The sequence below is a fragment of the Toxorhynchites rutilus genome, chromosome 3 (assembly GCF_029784135.1).
Source record: "Toxorhynchites rutilus septentrionalis strain SRP chromosome 3, ASM2978413v1, whole genome shotgun sequence".
NCBI lineage: Eukaryota > Metazoa > Arthropoda > Insecta > Diptera > Culicidae > Toxorhynchites > Toxorhynchites rutilus.
Window position 1 is genome coordinate 291,970,809 of NC_073746.1, and position 22,708 is coordinate 291,993,516.

At 39.7% G+C, this 22,708-nt stretch overlaps 1 protein-coding gene across 1 annotated transcript; it reads right to left on the minus strand.

The window, feature by feature from the left end:
• Positions 1-563: 563 nt before the first annotated feature.
• On the minus strand, positions 564-22,708 carry LOC129772846 (choline transporter-like protein 1). The gene is made up of 9 exons (XM_055776359.1): positions 22,691-22,708; positions 14,713-15,439; positions 14,544-14,654; positions 14,114-14,233; positions 2,645-2,748; positions 2,091-2,577; positions 1,664-2,032; positions 1,229-1,609; positions 564-1,156 (listed from the first exon to the last, which is right to left on the minus strand). Exons 2-9 carry the CDS (start codon positions 14,770-14,772, stop codon positions 923-925), a joined length of 1,866 nt encoding a protein of 621 aa, XP_055632334.1. The 5' UTR covers positions 14,773-15,439; positions 22,691-22,708; the 3' UTR covers positions 564-922.

The window sequence follows — 22,708 nt, forward strand, 5'->3', positions numbered from 1 at the left end:
GGGTTGTGTCCGAGACACGACCGCATAGTTGACGTAGGATTCCGTTAGGCTATCTGTTGATTTCAAATATATTTGAAGAATTACATCGTTAAACTCTTTGATAATGATTGGGTTTTAATGTCTCTGTTAGGGAACACATTGTGGTAGGAACAAAAGTTTCCCCTACTAGTGATTCCCGATAATCGTTCGATTAATCGATTAATCGAATACTTCCTACAGAAATCGATTATTAATCGAACGAATACTGCGCAACCAATAATCTAAACGAACGAATAATTTTCGTCGATTAATCGATCCAATGAGAAATATTAGTCTAACTAATTATTCCTCTCAGTGTGACGATTAATCGATTAATCGATTATTTGGGGCGACCAATCGTATCGAATATCAAACTGCTGAAAAGTATTCGATTAGCTGATGAACGATTAATTTCATAAATCGGAGATCACTACCCCCTACTTTCATGTATTTTCAATGTCGATTTCCCCCAGGCAGCTTGGTTTTGATGTCTCTGTTAGGGACCCGCCGCATGTGTCGTCAATTTCGACCAATCAGAAGTGGGTATTCCCGTTAGGATAGGGGCTGAGATTTTTCAATTGTTCGATAGTTAGTTTCATGACATATATTATTTTCCTCAAAACAAAAAATTGTTATGGAGTGCCGAAATCTATTGACGTAAAAATTTCATCAATCCATCAAGAAATGACTGAGCAATGAGCGTTTGAAATTGGACAATTTTCACGATGTGCTCGATTATCGATTTTCAATTTGTACCCCAATATGTTCCCGAAAGACGTAATCCTACGTCAAAACAAAGTTTCTAAAATTGTGCCCATTGTTTTATTACATACAAAGTAAAATCAATATTCCACACCGCACACAATACAGAAGAAAAAAATGTTATCGTCTTGCGTTGATAGTATCAGTCCACCGTTTCAGAAATAGTTTTAGCAAGTTTTCTCCTCGAGCCAGATTCTACGGTCCATGCTTTACCGCCTCGCAGTGTGCTGGCCGTGCGATGATCGTGCACGGCCAGTGCTTTTTTCGAGTTCTGCACGAATTCCATCAGTCCTCGCGACATGTAATAGGGCCTACCGATGCCATCATTTGTCTCGCAGTCCTCACAGAAGCACAGAAAAATTGTATCGACCGTCATCTGAGGGAATAGAAAAATTTTCGTTAGCGAAAGGAGAGATTGTTCAAGCACGGGTATGAAAAATCGTCACACCTCGTAGACAGTCATGAAGCAATGCGCCACGAGGTAAGCAAATATCCCCACGAGGATGATAGGGACGTATGGGTGGTGTAATCCGGTTTTCTTTTGAACTATCTCCATTCCAATCAGGCACGTGGCCACCACTACAAACACTTTGGCTAGGATCAGTACGAAGTCTCCCACTGAGTTGATCGCGAAGACTCGAAGCGCGTTGTTTGTAAGCAGGCGGAAAGCATTTTTTCCGGCCTTACAGAATGGATCCCCATGCATGGCGGTTATGATATAAGCATTCCGGGTAATGTACTGTAGAAATCTCTCGAAACATTTCAAGCAACATTGACAGCATTCGAAAATGCAGCTCGTCACTTTGTTCCGGCGATCACGAATGGAATACTGCAAAATAAAAACAAATGATCGGCAACTCATAACATCCGTAGAACATCTTACCATCAGAAGTTTCAACGACGCTCGTAAAAACTGTACAAGTGCTATGATGAAAGACCCGAACGCAACGGTGCCCATATGGTAGCGTAGCAAATTGCCGAAGCTTTTTGCAATGGGATTTTTCAGGCGTGATTTATTGCGAGTGAAAAACCAACAAGCCACCGCACCCGCGATAACCATGTGCTGGCAGCCGATTATAAACTGACAAAACCAGAAAAATGCCAGTAAATTGTACCAGCGGGTGAAAAGCATTGTGGAGTCTTTCACGTATTTTGCACTGTGATTGTTTTCGACCTTCAGCATTCCGGAACTCTCGATCCACATGGTGAAGTAGATATATAGCGTGATTACCACCGCAATTGATATGAATGTCTGCGCGAACAAAATAGTTTGAGTGATCTGTGCAATATAAGAGATTGTAAATTGTCACCAGTATAGGCTCCAACAGTAGAAAAGGCATATTGGAGATGGCCTTCCCCGCTTCCCGAAATAGCTGCACCACAAGTTTGATTCTTTTCCGCATTACCAAAATTACTAAGTACACCAGCAGTGTGGCAACCGTGGCCGCAATGGCGTAGTACAGGTAATTGTTGACTCTCATTCTAGCCCCTGCACCCATCGACTCGGGTATATTTTCAGTTTCATGATTCCACTTGATCCACAACCAGACCGTGCCCACGGTGCAGACAACTACGACCGCCAGCAGCACGAGCCACACTATCAATCCGGGTATGAACCTTAACAGGACCAAGGTGAGGAGTGAGAACACGAACGCTATGACACAAAGCCACAGCATTTCCATGTAGCACGCCTCGAGATCTTCCGAAACCTCCTGGAAGTAGTTCCGCAGCCCCGTGCGGGTGATGACATCCTCCGCGGGATTCTCCCTGCGCACGCAGCGGTTGAGTAAAGGTTTGCTAAAAAGGAGAAAATCAGTCAGCTTTTGACTCAAAGCAAAATAATTTCTAGATCTTTTCAACATACTATCCTTCGATGTCTTCGCATCTGCTGACACACTGCCGGTGGAGATCGGATGAGACGCCGGAGGACTCAACCAGTAGATACTTCTGATCGGTGCGATCCGAACCCTTGGGAATAGAAGATCAGTTATGTAGTATTTCTACAAGGTAAGATATCATTGTTTAAAACAGTGCCGGCATCTCATACAGTGAATCAATTTTAAAATTCTGTTGACAAGGGTTCATGGAAATTCCAAAACCGAGAAAAAGTATTTATTTAAATAAAAAAAGTCGAAGTATTCTTCATCACATTCTACAAGTTTTTTTTTTGGAAACGATTTCAGGTTCGAAGCAATGTATTTCATTCACACCGTGATATACAGTCAATCGCAAAATTAAGTATACAACTCGTGCTGGTTTGTTATTGTTGAGTTTTTCGGGGTTAAAAAATAAATAATTAAATGCGATTTATATTCATCGTAAAATCGATCCATTTTACTCTCATGTAGTGATAAGAAAAAAATTAAAATGGTCACATTTCTACTTCATGTTTAAAATACAAACAAAAAATCTCCAATTAACATATTAAGGACCGCACGTTTTGGGGCAAACTTGTACCCTTCATTTGTCCGGATTCCACGAATGAGATCGTTTCCTTTGGTGTGGATGAGACGAAGGCGAGCCATCGGTAGGCTTTGTTAGATTCTTGGCAGACCAAGGATTAAACCATCGAGTGTAGAAAACACGGGTTATTTCATGATCCATCCATAATAGACGGAACGCGAAACACGAGAAAACTCGTGAGCGGCCCGCAATATGTTCAGACGTTGCAAAATTGAGTGTACAGTTCAAGTTTTTCTTAAAACGAAAATTGAAATCAGTTCGAAAATGTTAATAGATAACAAAAATCCAGTCGTTGGTTACACACGATTATCCCTAAGGTTTCGACGAAAGCTTGGTTTAAGGGATTGAATGTCGGTCGTGATTTCATTCGCGTGATATCTCGGCTTATGTCCAATCACTACAACCTAAACGCGCATCTCTATCGCATTGGGCTCGCAGCAAACAATCTTTGTGATTGTGGCGATGGCTACCACGACATCGAGCATATTGTCTGGTCGTGTATCCGGTTCCATGCTGCTCGCTCTCAGCTCTCTAGAGCACTGAGAGCAAAAGGCAGACAATCGGATATCCCCGTCCGGGATATCTTAGGTAGCCGTGATCCTGATCTTCTGCTTCATCTATACCTGTTCCTCAGAAACGCCGATGTCAACGTTTAATGATGTTTGCTTCGTTGTGCCCCCGTTTCATATCCCTCCTATCCGATCGATAAACTTTTACTAAGTCGCGGCAATACATACGCACACACTTTACAGATGCACGGGCCGAAGGTTGTGCAGTCCACTGATCATTCAACAAGAGCCAAAGGTTGTACCGCTCATGACAACTCTACACGAACTGATGATTGCGCCGGCTAGTGACCATTCTATCCTGGATTCCTCGAGAAGACGCACCACGCTAGATATGGGGTACAGACTAGGGGGGCGTTGCTGATTAATGGTCAGCTGCATCCCAATAGGAAGTATCCCGTGTCGGGTACACGTACAGAGCATTGGAGACAGCAACATCACAATTATGAAAACACTTGTAATACTAACCTCGAGCCAACCGCGAGCAATCGGTTTCATATTACTAACATAGTTATAAGGCAAAAATTGTCGAAATATTGAACTCCCGGCCCCGTCAGGCTGACGCCATATGAGCCTTAATAAAAATATATATTTTGGATAAAAAAAAAACAAAAATCCATCCCCTTAGGCGTCCAGCACTTCCTGCAAGCACCGAGGCGAGATTTCTGGTCATTGTAGACGGAAGTACCTCCCAGAACTCCGTACTCGTCGTTTTGAGTTCCGCTTCGTTCCCTGGATTTTAATGGATGGATGGTTCTTGATTTCCCACCACTTATACTTAATAGTGTTCAAGTTCGGTGATTTCGGAGGTGTTTTGAGTTGATTGGGACATAATAGAGCAGGCATTCCAGCACCACGAAGTCGAAGATCGATTAAGCCATCTTGTCCATCGCCAAATCGATAAACACCATGAATCCAGTTCCAGAAGCCGCACTACCGCCGCCGTGATTTACTGTGATAACCAAATGCAGAATCGGAAGCACCGATCCTGGTTTCTTCGACGCCATCTGTCTTCCATTCGATTCAAAGATATTGGGTTTCGGCTCATCTGTATAAAAGACCTTGTTACAGAACTCCTTAGGTCTGTTTACATATGCCTTAGCAAACTGTAGTCGTTTTTTTTCATATTCACCTTTGAGATGTAATACTTTTCACGGCCAGCACGACCTCTGAGATTGTTCCTGACAGGTCTTCCTATGATGCCGGCTGCTTCGGTAGTCAATTTAGGAATGTTTGTTTTGGCGTTCTTTTGCAATGTTCGAACAATTACCTGTTCATCATCAGAAGATAGAATCCGTTTGCTTTCTCTACCGGGGGATTTTCCATGGTTCCTTTGTATTTCCAATTGTTTATGATTTAATTTACTGTAGAGTGGGTTCTTCCGACAACAGCTGCTATTTCCTGCAATGTCTTTCCACGATAGTTCATAATTATTATCATTGAACATGTAACAATATCTATTTCTTTCCTCTAACTTGCCATTTCGATAAAAAAATTAAACATCAATAAAAAACAAAAAACCAACCAGCTGCCCAAGCAATGGTTAAGTGTTGACACCAATCACTGATGAAAAAACAGGAAGTGGGTTATATCTATGGTATAACCGCAATGGTGACGTAGGACTATCGTTGATTTAGTGATCATTTGTTTGAAGTTGAATCTGAATCCATTCTGAATGAAAGAATAAATGAATAGTTGGGGGACTTCGAAAACGAGAGCGTTACGTTGGAGGTACAAGGTTTTATGCATCCAATATTGGATATGAAAATATCCTACTGATGGGGAAGAATAATCTTCAAAAGCTTTCCTGCTAATTGCACTTGATTGAAAAATAACAGAACCAAATGTATTTGGTCGCAGAAAAACAAAAAAAAACATTAAAATAAACTCTTCCGCTTGAATGTAATTTTCAATCCCAAGGGGAACTGGCAGATTGTTTTGCAGTAACGATGACATCTTTCTGGATTCTTCTCGATTCTTCTCGAAGTCCACCACCAGTGGTTAATGCTAACTTGATAACCACCTGTTAATTGCACTTGATTGAAAAATCCCAAAACCAAATGTATTTGGTTGCAGTGTTATATGGATAGAAAACATTAAAATAAACTCTTTCGCATGAATGTATTTTTCAATTCCCAGGGGAACTGGTAGATTATTTTTCAGCAACAATAACATCTTCCCAGATAGTCTCCGATACTCGAAGCCCACCAGTGGTTAATGCTAACTCGATAAGCACCTGTTAATTGCACTTGATTGAAAAATCGCAGGACCAAATGTATTTGATCGCAGTGTTATATATTAGAAAACATTTAAAAAAAACTCTTTCTCATGGATGTATTTTTCAATTCCCAGGGGAACTGGCAGATTATTTTTCAGCAACGATAATAATTTTCCGGAATCTTCTCGATGCTGGATGGCATTTAAACGGAAGAAGTTCCGCACGTATATATATATATGTGTGTTGTGGCGGCCGCTTCGATATCTCAAATGGAATCGTTTTTCGGTGCTGATAACTTCTCGGTCGTCTTCTCTTCTTCTGATGGTTCGGCTTTTCTGTCAAGTTTTTCGCCGTCCAGCTCGTCCAGCTCGTTCAATAACGATGTTGCCTTGTCGATGTCGTCACGAAAAATGAATGCGTTTCACCACCAGAATATCGCTTAAGTATGCTTTTTGTGCGTGATTGAATCGAGAGAAGGTGTGGTTTACGAAGGCAATTTGGAAGGCAAACTAGAGGGGAATAAACTCTCTGAGTTTGAAACTTTCGGCGACTGAGCAACAATCAATTGAAAATTATATAATTTTCGCGATGCGAAACATTTTCCGTTGAGCGCGCATACAATATTGGATACGAAAATTTTCTACTGATGGGGAAGAATAATTTCAGAAGCTTTCCTGTTAATTGCCATTGATTGAAAAATCACAAAACCAAATGTATTTGGTTGCAGTGTCATATGGATAGAAAACATTAGAATAAACTCTTTCGCATCAATGTATTTTTCAATTCCCAGGGGAACTGGCAGATTATTTTTCAGCAACGATTAGATTTTTCCCGATTTTCCTCGATACTCGAAGCCCACCAGTGGTTAATGTCACTCGATAACCACCTGTTAATGGCACTTAATTGAAAAATATTTGGTCGCAGTGTTACATGGATAAAAAACATTAAAATGAACTTTTTCGCATGAATGTATTTTTCAGTACCCAGGGGAACTAGCAGATTATTTTGCTGAATGGCATCCAAACGAAGAGTTCCGCGCGTGTATGTGTGTGTGTGGCGGCTGCTTCGATCTCTTCCCGGGGAACCATTTGCGGCGTCACTCTCCTCCTGATGGATTCCCTTCTGGCCTAAGGTGCACAAACAGGCTCTTGGTGACACCGTTCATTCGCGCTTTCATGATAAACGAAGAGCTTCACCACAACAGCGACAACATGCTCCAATCGCTGTTCAATTAGAACTGAGTGGATTTCCGAGTGGCGCTCGCTTATATACCGATTGGTGTATTCAATAGCCTGTTTTGAGATCAATTTTAAGACTATTGAAACAAGTTTTTGGATTAAAAAGTAACAAGTATATAACGCGTAGACATTTTATCTTTCGAATGAAGTGTTCATCATACCATTTCGTTCAGTTGTTTAGGAGCTATTAATGCTCAAAATCTCGGTCTCCGGCGTAACGCTTTCGTTTTCGAAATTTTGATTTTACACCCCGGTATAGAAATGAAAGACGTAGTCCTACGTCAAAAAGTACGCTAATTAGCAAAGACACTTACTTGCAAGACTAATTTGTTCGGAGAAATTTAAGGTGTACACTCAATTTTGCGATGCCTAGAATAGAGATTGTTTTCAATTTTTAGGAATGAACAATCAGCAGAAAACTTTTATCCGAACTTTATTGCACATACAGATAGTTAAAAGTGTGAGTAATAAATATGCATCAAAAGAATCAATGTATTAAAAATATTGTATACCAAATAAATGGAAAGTATCGTCAAGTAGCATTTGTACACTCGATTTCGCGATAGACTGTATCTATGTTAAGAAAAAGTGATCAGAAGGCGTTCTATCTAGAAAGTACACGGGGTCGTCGTTGACCGTTGGGTCGTCATGTTCCTTGTTCCATGTTGTCTACATTTCTTGTAGGACGATATCCCAGCGCGTTTCTCGGCTCACTACACTTAGTGATGTCTAAATTTTTCATTTATTCGCTTTTTTGTCGTCGCTCAGCTTCCGATTTTCCCCCGATCTAGGCTTTCTGGCAGTCGATTAACGTTCCGTGATCACCAAAGCAATAAAATTACTTTTGATAATTTTGCAAACTTTTCAAGTGTCGCTTTTTTTGATTGGACGCCATCTTGAGAACTGAAGCGCACACGTCAAAATTGCACACGTTGCACAAATGCACATTCACAAAAAAATCGTTAAATTTAAGTTTATCCAATTTTAATTTGGGTGCAATTCGAATTTTTCGCCACGGGTACTCTTCCCTGGCAGCAAATGTTTCTACTTTCTGGCGGAAGGAGGGGGTGTAAATTAACTCTTCCGTCCCGGATGCAAAAGCTTCACTCGACGCCACTGATGCTTATATTAGTAACATTTAGTATCATATGTTACACTGTCAGTCATCGGTTACAGACGCAGCCTGAGCGAAAACTCGGTGTCAGTCACCGGTGACTGGCGTGGCAGTCAACGCGTTAATTGGAGATGTGCTTGGTCAACAACAAGTATTAGACAATAAACGGTATAATTTTGCCACGCATTGCGCTTTGATCCTTTTCAACCTGAAACCAGAACGCAGCATCAGCTAGCTGAGCATAAGTAACAAGAGTACCCTCTCGATGGCCTCGCAATTCGGAATAACTCCTACATGTCGGTCGGCCACCGACCCGTCGTCGGAAGCTGTGGAAAAATTAACTGGGTGAACGTAATGGACCGATTAATTTTTGTTCTGAAATATATAATTCACTGCAATTCAAACTATCTGAAGAAATTTCCACACTCATATGTAATTTGTTTTTTTGGAAATGTTAGAATGATAAAAATCCCTTGAGGATTTTTCCGCGTTAGAATAGTTCTAGTAGGCTTTCGTGACATTGCGCCTTTATTGTTTCCGTTGCTGTTATTTCCTTTGTATTTTTTTTTCCGGGAATCGGTGCCCTCCTAGTTGCTCGTTTATATGGGAGAACAACTGTAGCAATGAACATGATATTCGGGACCGACCCCATAGTGGTTTTGGAATGGTTAAAGTCCTCTCCCTATAGTTGTAGAACCATTATAGCGAATCGGACATTTGAAATACAGTCGATAACCGATGGTTGCAGGTGGTTGCACGTTGCTAGAACGAAGAATCCCGCTGACATGATTCTCCGCGGAGTAAATCCCACTGCGCTAATCACAAACGAAAGGTTAGCGGAAGGAAGAGAGTGTAGGCTAAACTGACCAGACGTCCCGCGTTATGCGGGACAGTCCCGCATTTCAACGAAATGTCCCGCGTAAGATTCCGTCTCGCGAAACGTCCCGCATTTGGCAAAAGAAACGAAAATGTCCCGCGATATCAATATATTTCAATATCACAATTTGATCATGTTGATTTTCTTAAATGGATAAACCTCAAAAAAAAACTTTTATTTGGCAGACTGTTCAAGAGCGCTTCTAATGCATTCAAAGATTAATACGTTGAGCTGGTTTCATCGCACCGACATTGGGCTTTTTGTTTAGAGAGCAGTGTTTGGATTTCGATCAAAATCGAATGATACACAATGTGTCATGCAAGTAAACTCTCACAAACATATAACCAAATATGAGAGGATCATTAAGATACTTGTATGAATGTCAGTAATCACTTGTGTAATATTTAGTGATTAAACTGAGAGAGGAACGAAGACTGTTGATTGCATATCCGATCTGTATCAAACATCGCATACCATTTTCGAAGCCTGCATACAAGTTTGAACCGCATATATCGTCCCATTTTACTATAGCGAAACCCACTGCACAGAAAAGTGCAAAGCAATAAATGATACAAGAAAAATTACGTCATCATTCAGTCACCATTTGCGGAGAGCAACAAATGGGGAAAGAGAGCGGTGTTGCTAGTAAAACTATGCGGTCTATATGAATATACACATTTCAAGGGATAGAGGCGTTAAAAATGGAAAATATAATCTGACTACCCTTCCCTTAGCCTCTATCGAGCTAAATAATCATATAGTTTGCACTCTCTGAGACTTAAAAATCAGGATCTGCTACATTAGCTGAATATGAATCTTTCGCTTTGCGTTGTCCGTACGATCCTGCTGTTTCATGATGCATGGAGAGGTCGATATGCATATGTTAGAGGCAAAGAAGAAAATAAGCTTTCTGCACCGAAAGCGTATATGATAGCTTTGCTTGCATGCTGGTGTGCAATGAAGTGCGAGCCGATGCAGAGTTGTCTCGTTCTCTTTTGTGTCGTGATTTGCAGCACATAACAACAATAGAATACCGCTGGGGGAAATGTTTCCTGAAAGATCATATTTGAACGAACGAAAGCGATTTTTTCAATGAGTGGATCATTTGGCAAACACTGTTAGAGAGTGTCAACTGGAAGCGACAGCAACAAAATTGGAAAATGATTTTTATGAAAGTCCCCTATTGATCCGCAGGGACCAACGTGAATCAGACGAAAAGTTCATCTTTGGTCCCCTAGCTCGGTCAGGGCTTAACGTTTTCAATAAGCCGGAAGAACTAGTGTATACTCGATAGGAAAAGGCAGAGTTGTTCGATGAAGTATCGTAAATGAAGCGCTGGGCGGTCTTACGGAAGTTGGCCGAAACCTGAACCATGGCCGATGAAAATATGTATATCGGCGTGTTATTTTACCTTTTCGTGGCTTTGGTGGTCGTCTGTCTCTCTATTTTGGCCTTTCGCCCAAAAGTTTTCTATCAGGCTAAGCTGGGAAATGTTGGGAAGGTTGGTGGTCTTCGCAACAATGTTTATCCCCAACCGATCCATCCTCCAGTGATCTTTTGGCATAATGGGCTGATCCCAGGTTCGGCATAAAGACCACATCACCTTCCCAACTCCGGCAAGCACTTCGTACAATATATCTCCCCGTGCACCATATGACTCGAAAGATCCGGAAAGAGCGGCTTGGGCATTCCCTTCACGTCTGTTAGAGAAGGACCTTCTTCGAGAACTTGATGTGAATGATATATTCAAGCATCAAGTACGTCTCGTCTTTCATTATGAGTACGAAAAGAAGTTTTTTAACAGAGCCTCAAGCTACTCCTTCTGGGTGATTGCCTGCTGCTCAGATGTGGGGTGGAGTTTGCAGTATGGAAAAATCATCAAGTTGCTTGACAGTGCTGCTGCTGCTGCGAATCAACATCCTTGAAGGCTTAATAAACGTAAGATTTAAAGAAAATTTGTTCCTATAAATTATCTTTCATCGCCATCCGAAATAAGTCATTTTTTTTTTTGAATGCATACGTTAACATTAAAATCGATTAAAAATGAATTGGAATTTTCGAGCCTTCCATTCGATAATTCGAAGAAAATTGTAGAATTTGAATCGTGCTTGCCAGGCGTAAATGCTCTGATTGAGCGAGTGATTTTCGGGCGTAAACAAAATCTAAACCACCGAAAAATCACAACTGAGTGCCGATACTCAGAAAAAAATAATACTGATCAGTTTAGAATCGCTAAACTATGGTTTATGTTCACATAACGTATATACATAACGTTTTGTTTTTTTTTGTGTCCCGCGTTAGACCTCTGACCATCTGGTCACTTTAGTGTAGGCCGATGTAGAGTTTCACCAGACCAAGAGACGAGATCCTCGAACAGAAACCGATTGTTCTTGCTGTTCAATCAATATCGCCAGAAGTATATCAAATATTTTACAGAACACTCGTACCCAAACTGGATGAATCTACTCTAGAGTTCCTTTGATGGAATAGCTAACTAGTGCCAGGACGTTACTAGTGAAATTTACCCTAACTGAAGCCTTCAAAGGCGACTGTTGTATCAACTGTTGTATCCAGAAAAATCAAAACACTCATTTCTGAATCCATTCATCGACTCTGGAAGTATAATTCACGTGGGTGACTGGTTGAGGTAGACAGACGGGTTGTATCCAACCATATATCCGATCCCATCGCCAAGTTGCTCGGCATCTCTTATCATCGGTGTCTCATCCATGGAGGAACGAATCTAACTCTCGCAGTAATTCGAGATCATTTTTGCTATATTCACGTGAACCGACTTCATGAGTACCAGCGAATTCAGGGGAAGATGCTACATTTCAGGCATGTCAGAATATCTACGACAACTACATCAGATGACAGGTGTTAACGGGGACAAACAAATGGATTCACTACGACAATCAAAAAGATTGTATGTATTATGTATGCCCGGCCAACCGGGAACATCAACGCCGAAGCCGAATATCCACGGTGTCAGAGTAATGCTATGTGTTTGGTGGGATCCAAAGGGTGTGATCCACTATGAGCTGCTAAAACCTGGCGTCTGAAGCGAGCTTTTGCAGAAAAACGTCCAGATTATGTGACCGTCTGGTCGATCTGAGTCGATAATATTCCATCATGACAACACCCGACCTCACGCTGCCGTTCGAGTTAAAAACAGTTATAACCCAGACCTTGCCTCTTTCGACTACCATTTGTTTCGAATCGAAACTTTCGAATACAGGAATCAACAATTGGGTGGACTCATTCTTGGCTTCGAAAGATGAACGCTTCTTCCATGATGGAATCCGTAAATTGCCAGAATGATGGTAAAAGTAGTGGGTAGCGATGGCCAATACTTTGAATAATGTATTAATCAATTTTAATATCCAGATAAATCTGTTTTTCATGCAAAAAACGGAACGAATTAGATTGCACACCCAATACAAATCACGACTTATGTGCAGGTTTCGATTCAGCTTCTGCTCTTGATGACAAAACGGCTTCGTATTTATTTTCCGAGAGCTCCCATGGTTTTCCGAAAATTGAAACGAACAACAAATTCCTTCATGAGTGCACGGGTCGTATCTGTGGAGATCTGTTTCTTGCAAAGATGTTTTTCTTTATTGATATCTGGTAATTTTTGTAATACGCTTCTAGTGGATTACAAGGTTGCAACATTTGCACCACTCGATTGGATTTGACTCGATCAGATGTGTCACATCCCTATCGGTCGGCGCTCTTCGTCGAAGCAATCTGGATCATGCCGCCACTGGGAGAGATTGAAACGCCAAGATATCATTGTCACGATTTCGCCATTACTATCCATTACATGAAGAAAATTATATTATTATTTGAATTAGAATGTAACGATTATACGAAATTATGAAGAGGAGAAAAATAGAGACAAAAGGAGAGATTAAGTTATTTACAGAGATTTACAGTTATCTCAAAAAAATTTTTTGTCAAAAATCGATTTTTCAGGCGTAAAAACGAAAAAGTGTAAAAAAAAAACATTTTTTTGCCAAAAAAAATTCGAGATAACTGTAATTCTCGACGATTAGTGCAATTTTAAGGTACTTTACACCAATTTTTTTTTGAAAACCTCGATTTTCGGTGATTTTTCGTTTTTCAAAAAAACTTAAATTTTAACGTTTGTAACACCAGTAAATGAAGTCCGAATGAGCTAATATTTTTCATAGGGTATATTATCGTGCAAATCAATATTTCGTAGTAAGTTCCGAATGAAAAATCGAGATAACTATTTCTATTGGCACCCAAAACCATACTTTTAGTTTTGTACTCCGAAAAAAAAAGTCCCAGAGTGCCGATTTTTGACAAATTTTTTTTTTCGAGATGACACTAGATCTCGGCGTTTCATGCAATTTTTAGACATTTGGCATCAATTTTTTTTTCCGAAAACCCCGATTTCCTTTTTTTTCGATTTTCAAAAAACTCCATCTTTGACCGCTTTACGCCACTCTCCCTTAAGTGCGATTGAGCTGATATTTTGCATTTTTTATGGGGTAACTTTTCGAAATTCGAGATGACCATTTTCATTGGCACCCTAATGTACATGAATGGATTCTGAGACATCACGTTCTACAATGATATTATCGCTAAAATTGATCATAAAAAATCAAAAAATAAAATCATTATTAAACATAACCTTACTTAAAAAATTTTCACCACTCGAAAATATAATATATATAATATAATTTTAAATTACATAGAATACATGTTTGATACGGAGAAATAAATTTTAATTAATAATATCGTTAAGCATATGTCACTGTGAGCATATGTGACGAATTTGAAAAAAAAATCACCATTCAGCACCATTTTCGCTGTAAAGCTTCTTACCTTGCACGAGAGATCCTTATCGGGCTTATTGTCACGTCCACATACATTAGCACAGTCGTCATAGCCATTTATTATGCGATAGATATCGCCAAATGCCATGCAGTAGATAATGAGCACCAGCTAGTCCCGGGTGGAATCCAATATAGGCCAACCGCCGGAGCAGGCAGATGGAAACGAAACAGAACAAAAGCAATTATTCATACATGACACATTTATAATGCATATGTGAAGGAATAGGATATTCAAGGAGAAAGTCACTGTTCGGTGACACGACGTGATTCACTCAATTAGTACCCATGCAGGAAAAAAAACAACCGTTTTCGATTGTTGTTTGCAAAGGATCTCCTCTGGGATTGAAACGGTTAACATTTCAACATTGGCTAAAATTCATGTTTTTGAGAAGAATAGTTTCTCCACGATTGAAACCTACCAAAATCAAGATGAATGTGGCCTTAATCGCTATGAATAGAATGTCAGTACACTGACGGTTATTTACGAAGGCCTGTGAATCATCGCGATTCGGTGAGGAAAGTGTTGATTGCTGAAATAGTATCACATGTTTAACATATAGCCAAATTATTGGTTTATTCGATTCTCACCTCCACCGATTCTCCTGGTGACACTCTATCGCTTCGATTACCTAGGCAGCACCAAGGCATTGTTACGATCACGTGTGATGAAATTTCGGGATAGATTTGGTCGGGTTCACTGGTTCATTCTGATGCATTATTGCGAATAATGCGAAACAATTCAATGGCGGCATAAGCGTTTCTAATACGACACGCCGCAATTCCGCACTAACAAGACTACTCAGACCCGGCTAATCGGCTTTTCGGTACAATCACACTCGCCAATTTTCAACCGAATCCCTCAACCCCTGATGCGTGACTAAGGGAGCTACTGTATCCGCTTCTATCTTGACATATCCTTTCAGTATTTACCGCTTGCAGACAGATAAATACCCGGGGACACAAATATGATGGCAACGGTAATAGCTTGCACTGTCAATGTTGGATAGACCGCGGAAATTCACTCCGAACATTCATAATGTATTACCCACGTTCGCGTCAGTCCGTGACTTAACATGTAGTTACACTACTGATGATTTCGTATGCTTAACAGGTCCCTAAATTATTTTTAGTGAGAGTAGACACTCCCCCACTGTGTCATGTGCGCTTCGAGTTTGTTTTCCAGCAGTTCCCTGTGAAAACCTTCATTGTCTACTGTTCCGCTAATCAATATTGTTATTGTTGGGTGCGCGAGGGGTTCGGTAAAAAATTTTCGAGGAATGGAGGAAGGTTTATTTTGGCAACCCCCTAAACGAAACTAAATCAAGTCCGGGAGTAATTGATATACTAGTGTCAGTTCTTGAGTAAGACCCATGCCATTCAATAGAATGAGATAGTGAATCACTTTTATGTCCTGAATAATGGGATTGAAATAAAACGAATCGTGTTCATAGAAATTTTAAGGAATTTCGTTTTATTTCAAGGTGAAAAACAATGTGTTCTGGAGTGAGTGCCTTGTTTCAGCGGAATCATTCGAGACATAATGAATTATTTTTGATGGTATTACTCGACAACAATGTTCTCGAAAATCATTGATTGTTAAGCATTGTTAATACTATCCTTGGCGTCTGGTGGCCTAAAACTACACAAATATCAGCTCGGAAAAAGTTTTATAAGCTACAACACCTGCCATTATTGATAAATAACTGGATCAATGGCCAGCGTGCTCTCGCCCTAGACATCCTTTTACATATTCTAACCTTGCATCAATATGTGCCACTTGAAGCAGAAAAATCTGCTCATAGGCTAAAGCATGTAAAACGTTTTCAAGACGGAGATCTCAAAGGGACATTTAGAAATTCTAGAATATGTTTAAGTGAACACATTAGTTAACATTAATAAAGACTGGATGGCAACTAAAACTAACTTCCCCGCTTCTATCTGAATGATTAAATTCAATCGCAGTGTATGGAAAGAAGGTGATTCCAAGAATCATCAATTTCATTGAATATGTCGTAGGATTGGGCGATCTCGAATCGGTTCTTGGAAGATCGATCTTTTCCATTCCGATTTCCGATTTTTTGGATCGATCTTTCGTACTCGAGAAAATCGATTTTTTTGCTGTCGATCTTTTTGATCTTTTTGTAGATTTGTTTTTCAGTATACATCGATGTTTTATCTCACCAAAGGCCACCTTACTTTTTTTCTAAACATAATGTCAACATTTGGATCACTTCTTCTACGATTTATTTCTGTAAAAACGCTGACAGAGACAGAACTAGCGGCAGCGACTGTAACCGGTTGCGGATAGGATCACTGAACCAGATGTTGACATCAATTACAAGCGAAAGGTTGTTTTCTAGAACTGGCGCCAAAAACAAGAATCGTCTTCGATTAAATGACAGATGTATGGCACGATTGGCTTTTATGGAATCATTGTCTGCTGAGTGCTGGGTGGTTGTTCAATTTCTAAGAATGCTTTTTTCAATTAAATTATTTAATAAAACGACTACCGGACGGCACAAGGTGAATGCCCTGTGGCTGTGGTCTTCATGCTGAGAAACAAAACAAAATGCTTTTGATGTTTGAAAAGAAAAATGAATTTTGTATTCCCTGTTTAAAGAAAAGACGGCATTCATATAGAATGAACAGATTCGAAATCGATTCGGAAAAGATCGATTCAGCAAAGATCGATTCTTTGGTACCGATTTAATCAGTAGATCGATCCCAACGCCGTTTGGAAAATCGATTCGATAAGATCGATCTTTTTATAAAGATCGCCCGATCTTAATATGTCGCACTGACCTACAGTCATATCGGCGATTCTAACATGTACAAATATTTGTTTAACTAGAAAATACAGGCATGTCAGTCAAAGCTAGTTAATCCAAACTGGAACTAAATACGGATCACATTGTCGACGCGGAACAGAGAAAACTCGGTCCTTCGAAAAAAAAACACGACCGCACTGTTAACGTAGGACTATGAAATTATTTTCGGCGAGAAAAAACGTTATAGAAATTTAAGATTGAAATCTTTAGTACAACAATTTTTCACCATCAGTTTCCATCGAAGTACACAGTCCTCATCGCTAGGAAATATCTATTTCACATTCGACTCACTCGACGTCAATCAATCCGGAAACAATGCTCGAAATTCATGAAAGTTGAATGATCGATCGGTCACACTCCTAAATTCACACAAACTCTCCCGGCAGAAAATTATAAAAATCAATTCGCTTTTATTACTTTGTATATAACTTTAGAATGCATCGAAATTTTACAAAGAATCCTTTACTATAAAGTTTTGGTAGTCCTGCAAAGCACCGGTTGGTTTGCGTGGTTTAGTAGACGCATCTAAAGATGGTTGAACCATGATTCATTCTTACCCTCACAAGAGGAATGAGCAAGCATCGCGAGCGTTTTTTCTTCTTCTCGGTGTTATAGCTTTAATAGCTATCGTGGCGGACTTTTACACACGGTCAAATTCAATTATATGTTTGTTCTAAAAACAGAGGTAAAACAGTTCACGCAAAGCTTACATACCACAAGCCAATATGTGCAGGAACTAACCTTCTCACGAACGAGTGTGAAATGATTGAAATGTGGGAGCAGTATTTACACATGCATCTCAACGACGATGTGGCAGAGGTCACGATTTGGGATTTGGAGTTACTACCGGAGAAGTAGATAGAAGGTATTGTGTGTCCAATCTATAAAACAGCCATTCCATGCCAAACCTATATAGTGGTTCTCAGATTTTCGTGAAAAGTGTGTAGATTTGTTCTTTATCGCAAAATATTGAACCCGTATTTTTTTTTAATTTTTCATTAGGGTGCTTTTGACGAGCCATCTACGGGGAAGTACAGATAGAAGATGAGACGTAAACCACGAACTGCATCGGGTGTTGAGAGAACCACCGATTATCGGACGATTACGATGTCGCGTGAATGTAGGACGACAGTCCGATGAAAATAATTTTCAGCAACGAACCGACAGATCGAGACGGAGATGCGCGCAGTGCGCCAGATGGACAGGTCGAGGATATCTTCAGGATCTTTAGTAGGCAACGTGACTAGCGAGCTGCGACCATGGACCGAGCAGATGGAGACAACTTCTTCGTACAATTTAGGAAACATCGCCCTAGTTTGAAGAATGACAATATTTGTCAGATATCAGAGACATAACTGATTTATCATTTGGAATCCAGTAAATTACAGTTTACTATATTTGCGAAGCGATATAATTCCTTTAAAATACTGCAGTATATCTAATTGGCTCAGGTTTATAAGATGCCTAATGAGGCTTGGTTCTAAGCTGGAGGGCCAATGACCTGACGGAGCGGAATAAGCGCCGCCAAATGAACAAAATTTAAAGCTGCCGCCAAGAACGATATTGGCGTCAGCACCAGGAAGCTGGCCAAAAAGTTCGGCATAGCACGTCGCATAGCACGGTGGTCAGAATCCTGAAGGCGGAGATCGTCCAGACCGAAGTACACGGAGAAGCAGCTGCAGGAAATCCCGGGGAAGCGCCGTATGTACTTTAAGTTGGGTGTCAGCATCGTTATGGACGACGAGAAGTACTCACGGCGAGCGGGGGTATGGCGATAAATACGAATTGTTTGCCAAAAAAGGTTGCTTTTGTAAGAAAGCACCATAAGGATGAAGATATTGTGTTCCGGCCGGACCTAGTTTCGTGCCATTACGCCAAGGCCACTCTGGATTGGTTGACTGCCCATAACATACCGTTTGTACGTAATGAAGACAATCCCCCAACCGTATCCCAAGCGCGTCCTATCGAGTCGTTTTGGGCCATATTGTCTTAGTCGGTGTACGAAAATGGTTGGGAGGACACAACAGCTCAACAACTCAAATCCCGTGTAATCAGATGTGCCAAAAAGTGGACTTAAGATGGTTCATCAATGAAGGCGAGGGTTCCGGTAATAGCGAGGAAGATTGAAGATGATGTGCCACTATCTGTCTAATTGTTTCATACTCCAAACGCACATTGTAAGGACTTGTGAAAACGCAATGAAGTATTGATTTTTTTTAATACTGTTTTATCAAACGTGTTTTCATTTAGTCCCGCTACTTATAGTTCGCCCGTTATTATAATTGATTTCAGACGCCTTTCAGCTTCAAAATGCCTAGTAACGTTATTACTATCAAAATATGTGCTTATATCGAACAATGTGTGCAACTTAATTCGATCAGTTTTTTGCATGAAAAACACATTTATTTGAATAATAAAATGAATTAATACATCATACACAAAGTATTGACCATCGCTAGCCACTTCTTTTTCTTATCTTTCTGGCAATTTACGGATTCCGTCCGAAAGAAGTGTTCATCTTTTGAAGCCAAGAATGTATCCAGCCAATTTTCGATACCCTGATGCAGGGTTGCCAACTATAATTTTCAAAAATCAGGAAGAATGGAAATCAGGAGAAATCAAGATAGTCCATATTGGTTTTTCCGGTAAGTTTGTTGGCGATTTTTTGGGAAAACAAAAGTATATTTTCTAAAGGCAGACATACAATACAGTTTGAAATGTTTATCCTCCCAGAACATGATTGCATTCTCGACTGTTCAAGGTATGTATTTTTTTGATGTACCTAGAGTCGAAGTTCTTGCACCCAAGAGAACTTTGCTGCCTTTAATGTGTGCAGTTACGAAATTTATTGGAAATTTCTCGACTGGTTGCTAGAAGCTCATGATACAGAATTCCTTTCCGATCTCATCACACACAGAGTATGACTTTTTACGGATGAAGACCTGCTTTGGGTTTAACTAATGGTGGTTCGTTACGCTTACTCTGAATGTTTTCTCGCTCAATATTTTTTGAATCATTTTCGTTGCGTTTTTTATATTCATTACATATTCTTATACGGTACACCCAGTTTTTTTCCGCGGGGGGGTAAGTACCTCGTAAAAAACCGCCTTAATTGTAAAAAAAAACGTAAAAAACAAGGTAACCTAAAATTCACGAGAGAATCGTGATAGTGTGCGGCACTAATTTCCGCCACAAGTAGGGGAAATGGGGGGAGTTTGGGCCCCCTAAGCAAATCGCCTAATATTTCCAAGCCAATACGGTCTAAATAATAAATGTCACATTGTTCACTGAACTAAACTTGTTTTCTCTCAATCAATAATGTTTGATCATTATATCAAACTTCAAGTTACCAAATCTACCATAAAATAAAAGAGATGATTTTTGGACATTAAAAATTGATACGGGGTGATTTGGACCGTCTGTGGGGTTATTTGGTCCAGTGTGTGTTTCGTCAAAAAAACATACTTATGTTTATGTAAAATATTTCGGGATGATGTTAAAATCAGTAACAGTGTTTTGAAATCGATACCAGGTGTCTTGGCCAGATTCCAGACCAGAAAAATTGCATTGAGACCAGTTCGAATTCCGCATGAATCTTTTCACTGTTGCTCGAACATTTTCAAACACATTCGATGCTTGGTCAAAAAAACCGTCCTTGATGACCTGTGTTGCTTTTTCAAGCTCCTTCTTCCGACGTTGTCTGTCCATCCTTTTTTTGTAATTCCACGACATCTGGAATCAATTAGACCAAAGAAAAGCTTCAAACCTGTAGGACAAATTCATCCCACAGAAATGTGTCCATGTCCACCCCACACAATATGCAAAAATTTAAATGCAATTAATTCCATTTATTGTTATCAAACTTACAGTTTCGCTGCATCAAATTGTTCCCTCTTCTGTGGGCGAACAGAACTTTACTGCACAATACACGAAGAGTTTGTTTAATAAGCGGAAAAAACCTTAAAACCACGATCGAAAAATTCACATTTTCTGACAATCAAAGTGCTTGTTGTGTTCACCGTTTCCCTCTACTTGTGAAATTTTACCAAGGTTTTTATACGTTTTATAAAAAATCCAAGTTGAGCCGTACTTTCTGAGATATAGGAAAATCAGATGAAAAGTTCACTGTCGGTTCCCTACATCATCCGGGAATAAACGTGTTAATGCCGACACTATGCTTTCGATAACGCGAATCATTCCGTAGTAGATAGTCAATGAACGAAAGGAAGAGTAAGCATTATACAAGTGCGAAACGGAGCGCTTTTTATGTAGGATATGATGGCAGTTCTGATTTACAACAGAAAAACTTTGGCAGGGATCTCACTACATTTAGTACGGATAATTTTTACACGAATAAAGTAAAATATACAAAAAATCAGGAAAAATCAGGATCATTTCAGAAAAATCAGGCAAAATTGAGTGTTTGTCAAGATATCAGGGAACGTATGAAAAATTCTGGGAAATCCTGAAAATCAGGAAAGTTGGTATCCCTGTCCTGAAGTAAAACGTATTCCACTCAAAGCATTCTGCATCGTTTGAGACAAATGATAGTCGGAAGGGGCAAGATATGGTCTATAAGGCGGGCAAACCAGAATTTCCAATCCGCTATTTTCCAAATAGTTTTTAACTCGAACAGCAACATAAAACCGAACGTTGTTATGATGGAATATTATCGACTCGACTACAGAAAAGCAGAAAAAATGCAAGTAAAATACCCATTGAGATCACAACCAGGCTAAAAATCAGGAAACATTTATCGAAAAACAAACGAAAAGAATGCGAAAAGATAAAAAAAATCACAGGAATCTCAGGTCATGCTAACAAAATATAAACCGAAAAACAACAAGCTTTCAAAAAATTCACAAAAATACGATAGGAACAATATTAATTAAACATTAACAATACACAATCACGAATAACGGAATATTCACGATGTTTATGAGCCGCTTCTCAAAATATTCACCATTATCTTCAATTAAATAAACTTGAAGCTTTTCAAGTTTGACACTAGTAAATAAACCCCGATTGAGCTGAAATTTTGCATAGGCTATTTACTCACGGGAATCAACATTTTGCAGGAAGTCCCGTTCAAAAACTCGAGATGACCATTTTCTATGGCACTCTAGTGAACAGTTAGTCATTACTAACGCACCTGGCACTTCTTTCACAGTTCCATGCTTTTGTCGTTTCTCGATAGCATTCAGTCAATAGACACACTTATTTACCTTTCAGATGCAATTTCTCAAAAACATCTAACTTTGGCTAATAGAAGTAAAATTGTGCCCCATCAAGACAACGTCAGGCCACATTCACCCATAGTAACTCGCTAACTCGCAGAACTTTTTCTCAAGAGTAGCTGTTTCAGTTACAGAGACGAGGATGAGATAAGCACAATTACCATTTGGTAACAAGGTATCAAACAAAACGGATCATTCTCCTAATGCTGAATTAACCCTTCATTTTCATGCATAAATAATACATTCCTTTTAACTACACCTCTTATCATCATGGTCACGTGTTAGTGTCTTATGTTAAGTTTTGATATATCTCCTCCACTCTCTGTCGTAACACACACTCCCTATGGACATCAGCAGAATGCATACAAACAGTTTATCCTGAATGAAAGTATCCTATATACGACAATTTGATTTGTTACCACCCTCAATCACAGTTCTTCAATAAATATATTATTAAACTACATCGGTTGAAGGAGATCGTTTAAAAAAAAATATTAATACTCGGACTATTCTGATTGG

What these genes read in the sequence shown, in the direction of transcription:
- LOC129772846 (XM_055776359.1), bottom strand. Translation starts at nt 14,772, where the DNA reads ATGCCTTGGTGCTGCCTAGGTAATCGAAGCGATAGAGTGTCACCAGGA. An exon ending in CGTCGTTGAAACTTCTGATG is followed by an intron (nt 1,610 to 1,663) that starts GTAAGATGTTCT and finishes TTTATTTTGCAG; the next exon opens with TATTCCATTCGTGATCGCCG. An exon ending in GCTTCATGACTGTCTACGAG is followed by an intron (nt 1,157 to 1,228) that starts GTGTGACGATTT and finishes CTATTCCCTCAG; the next exon opens with ATGACGGTCGATACAATTTT.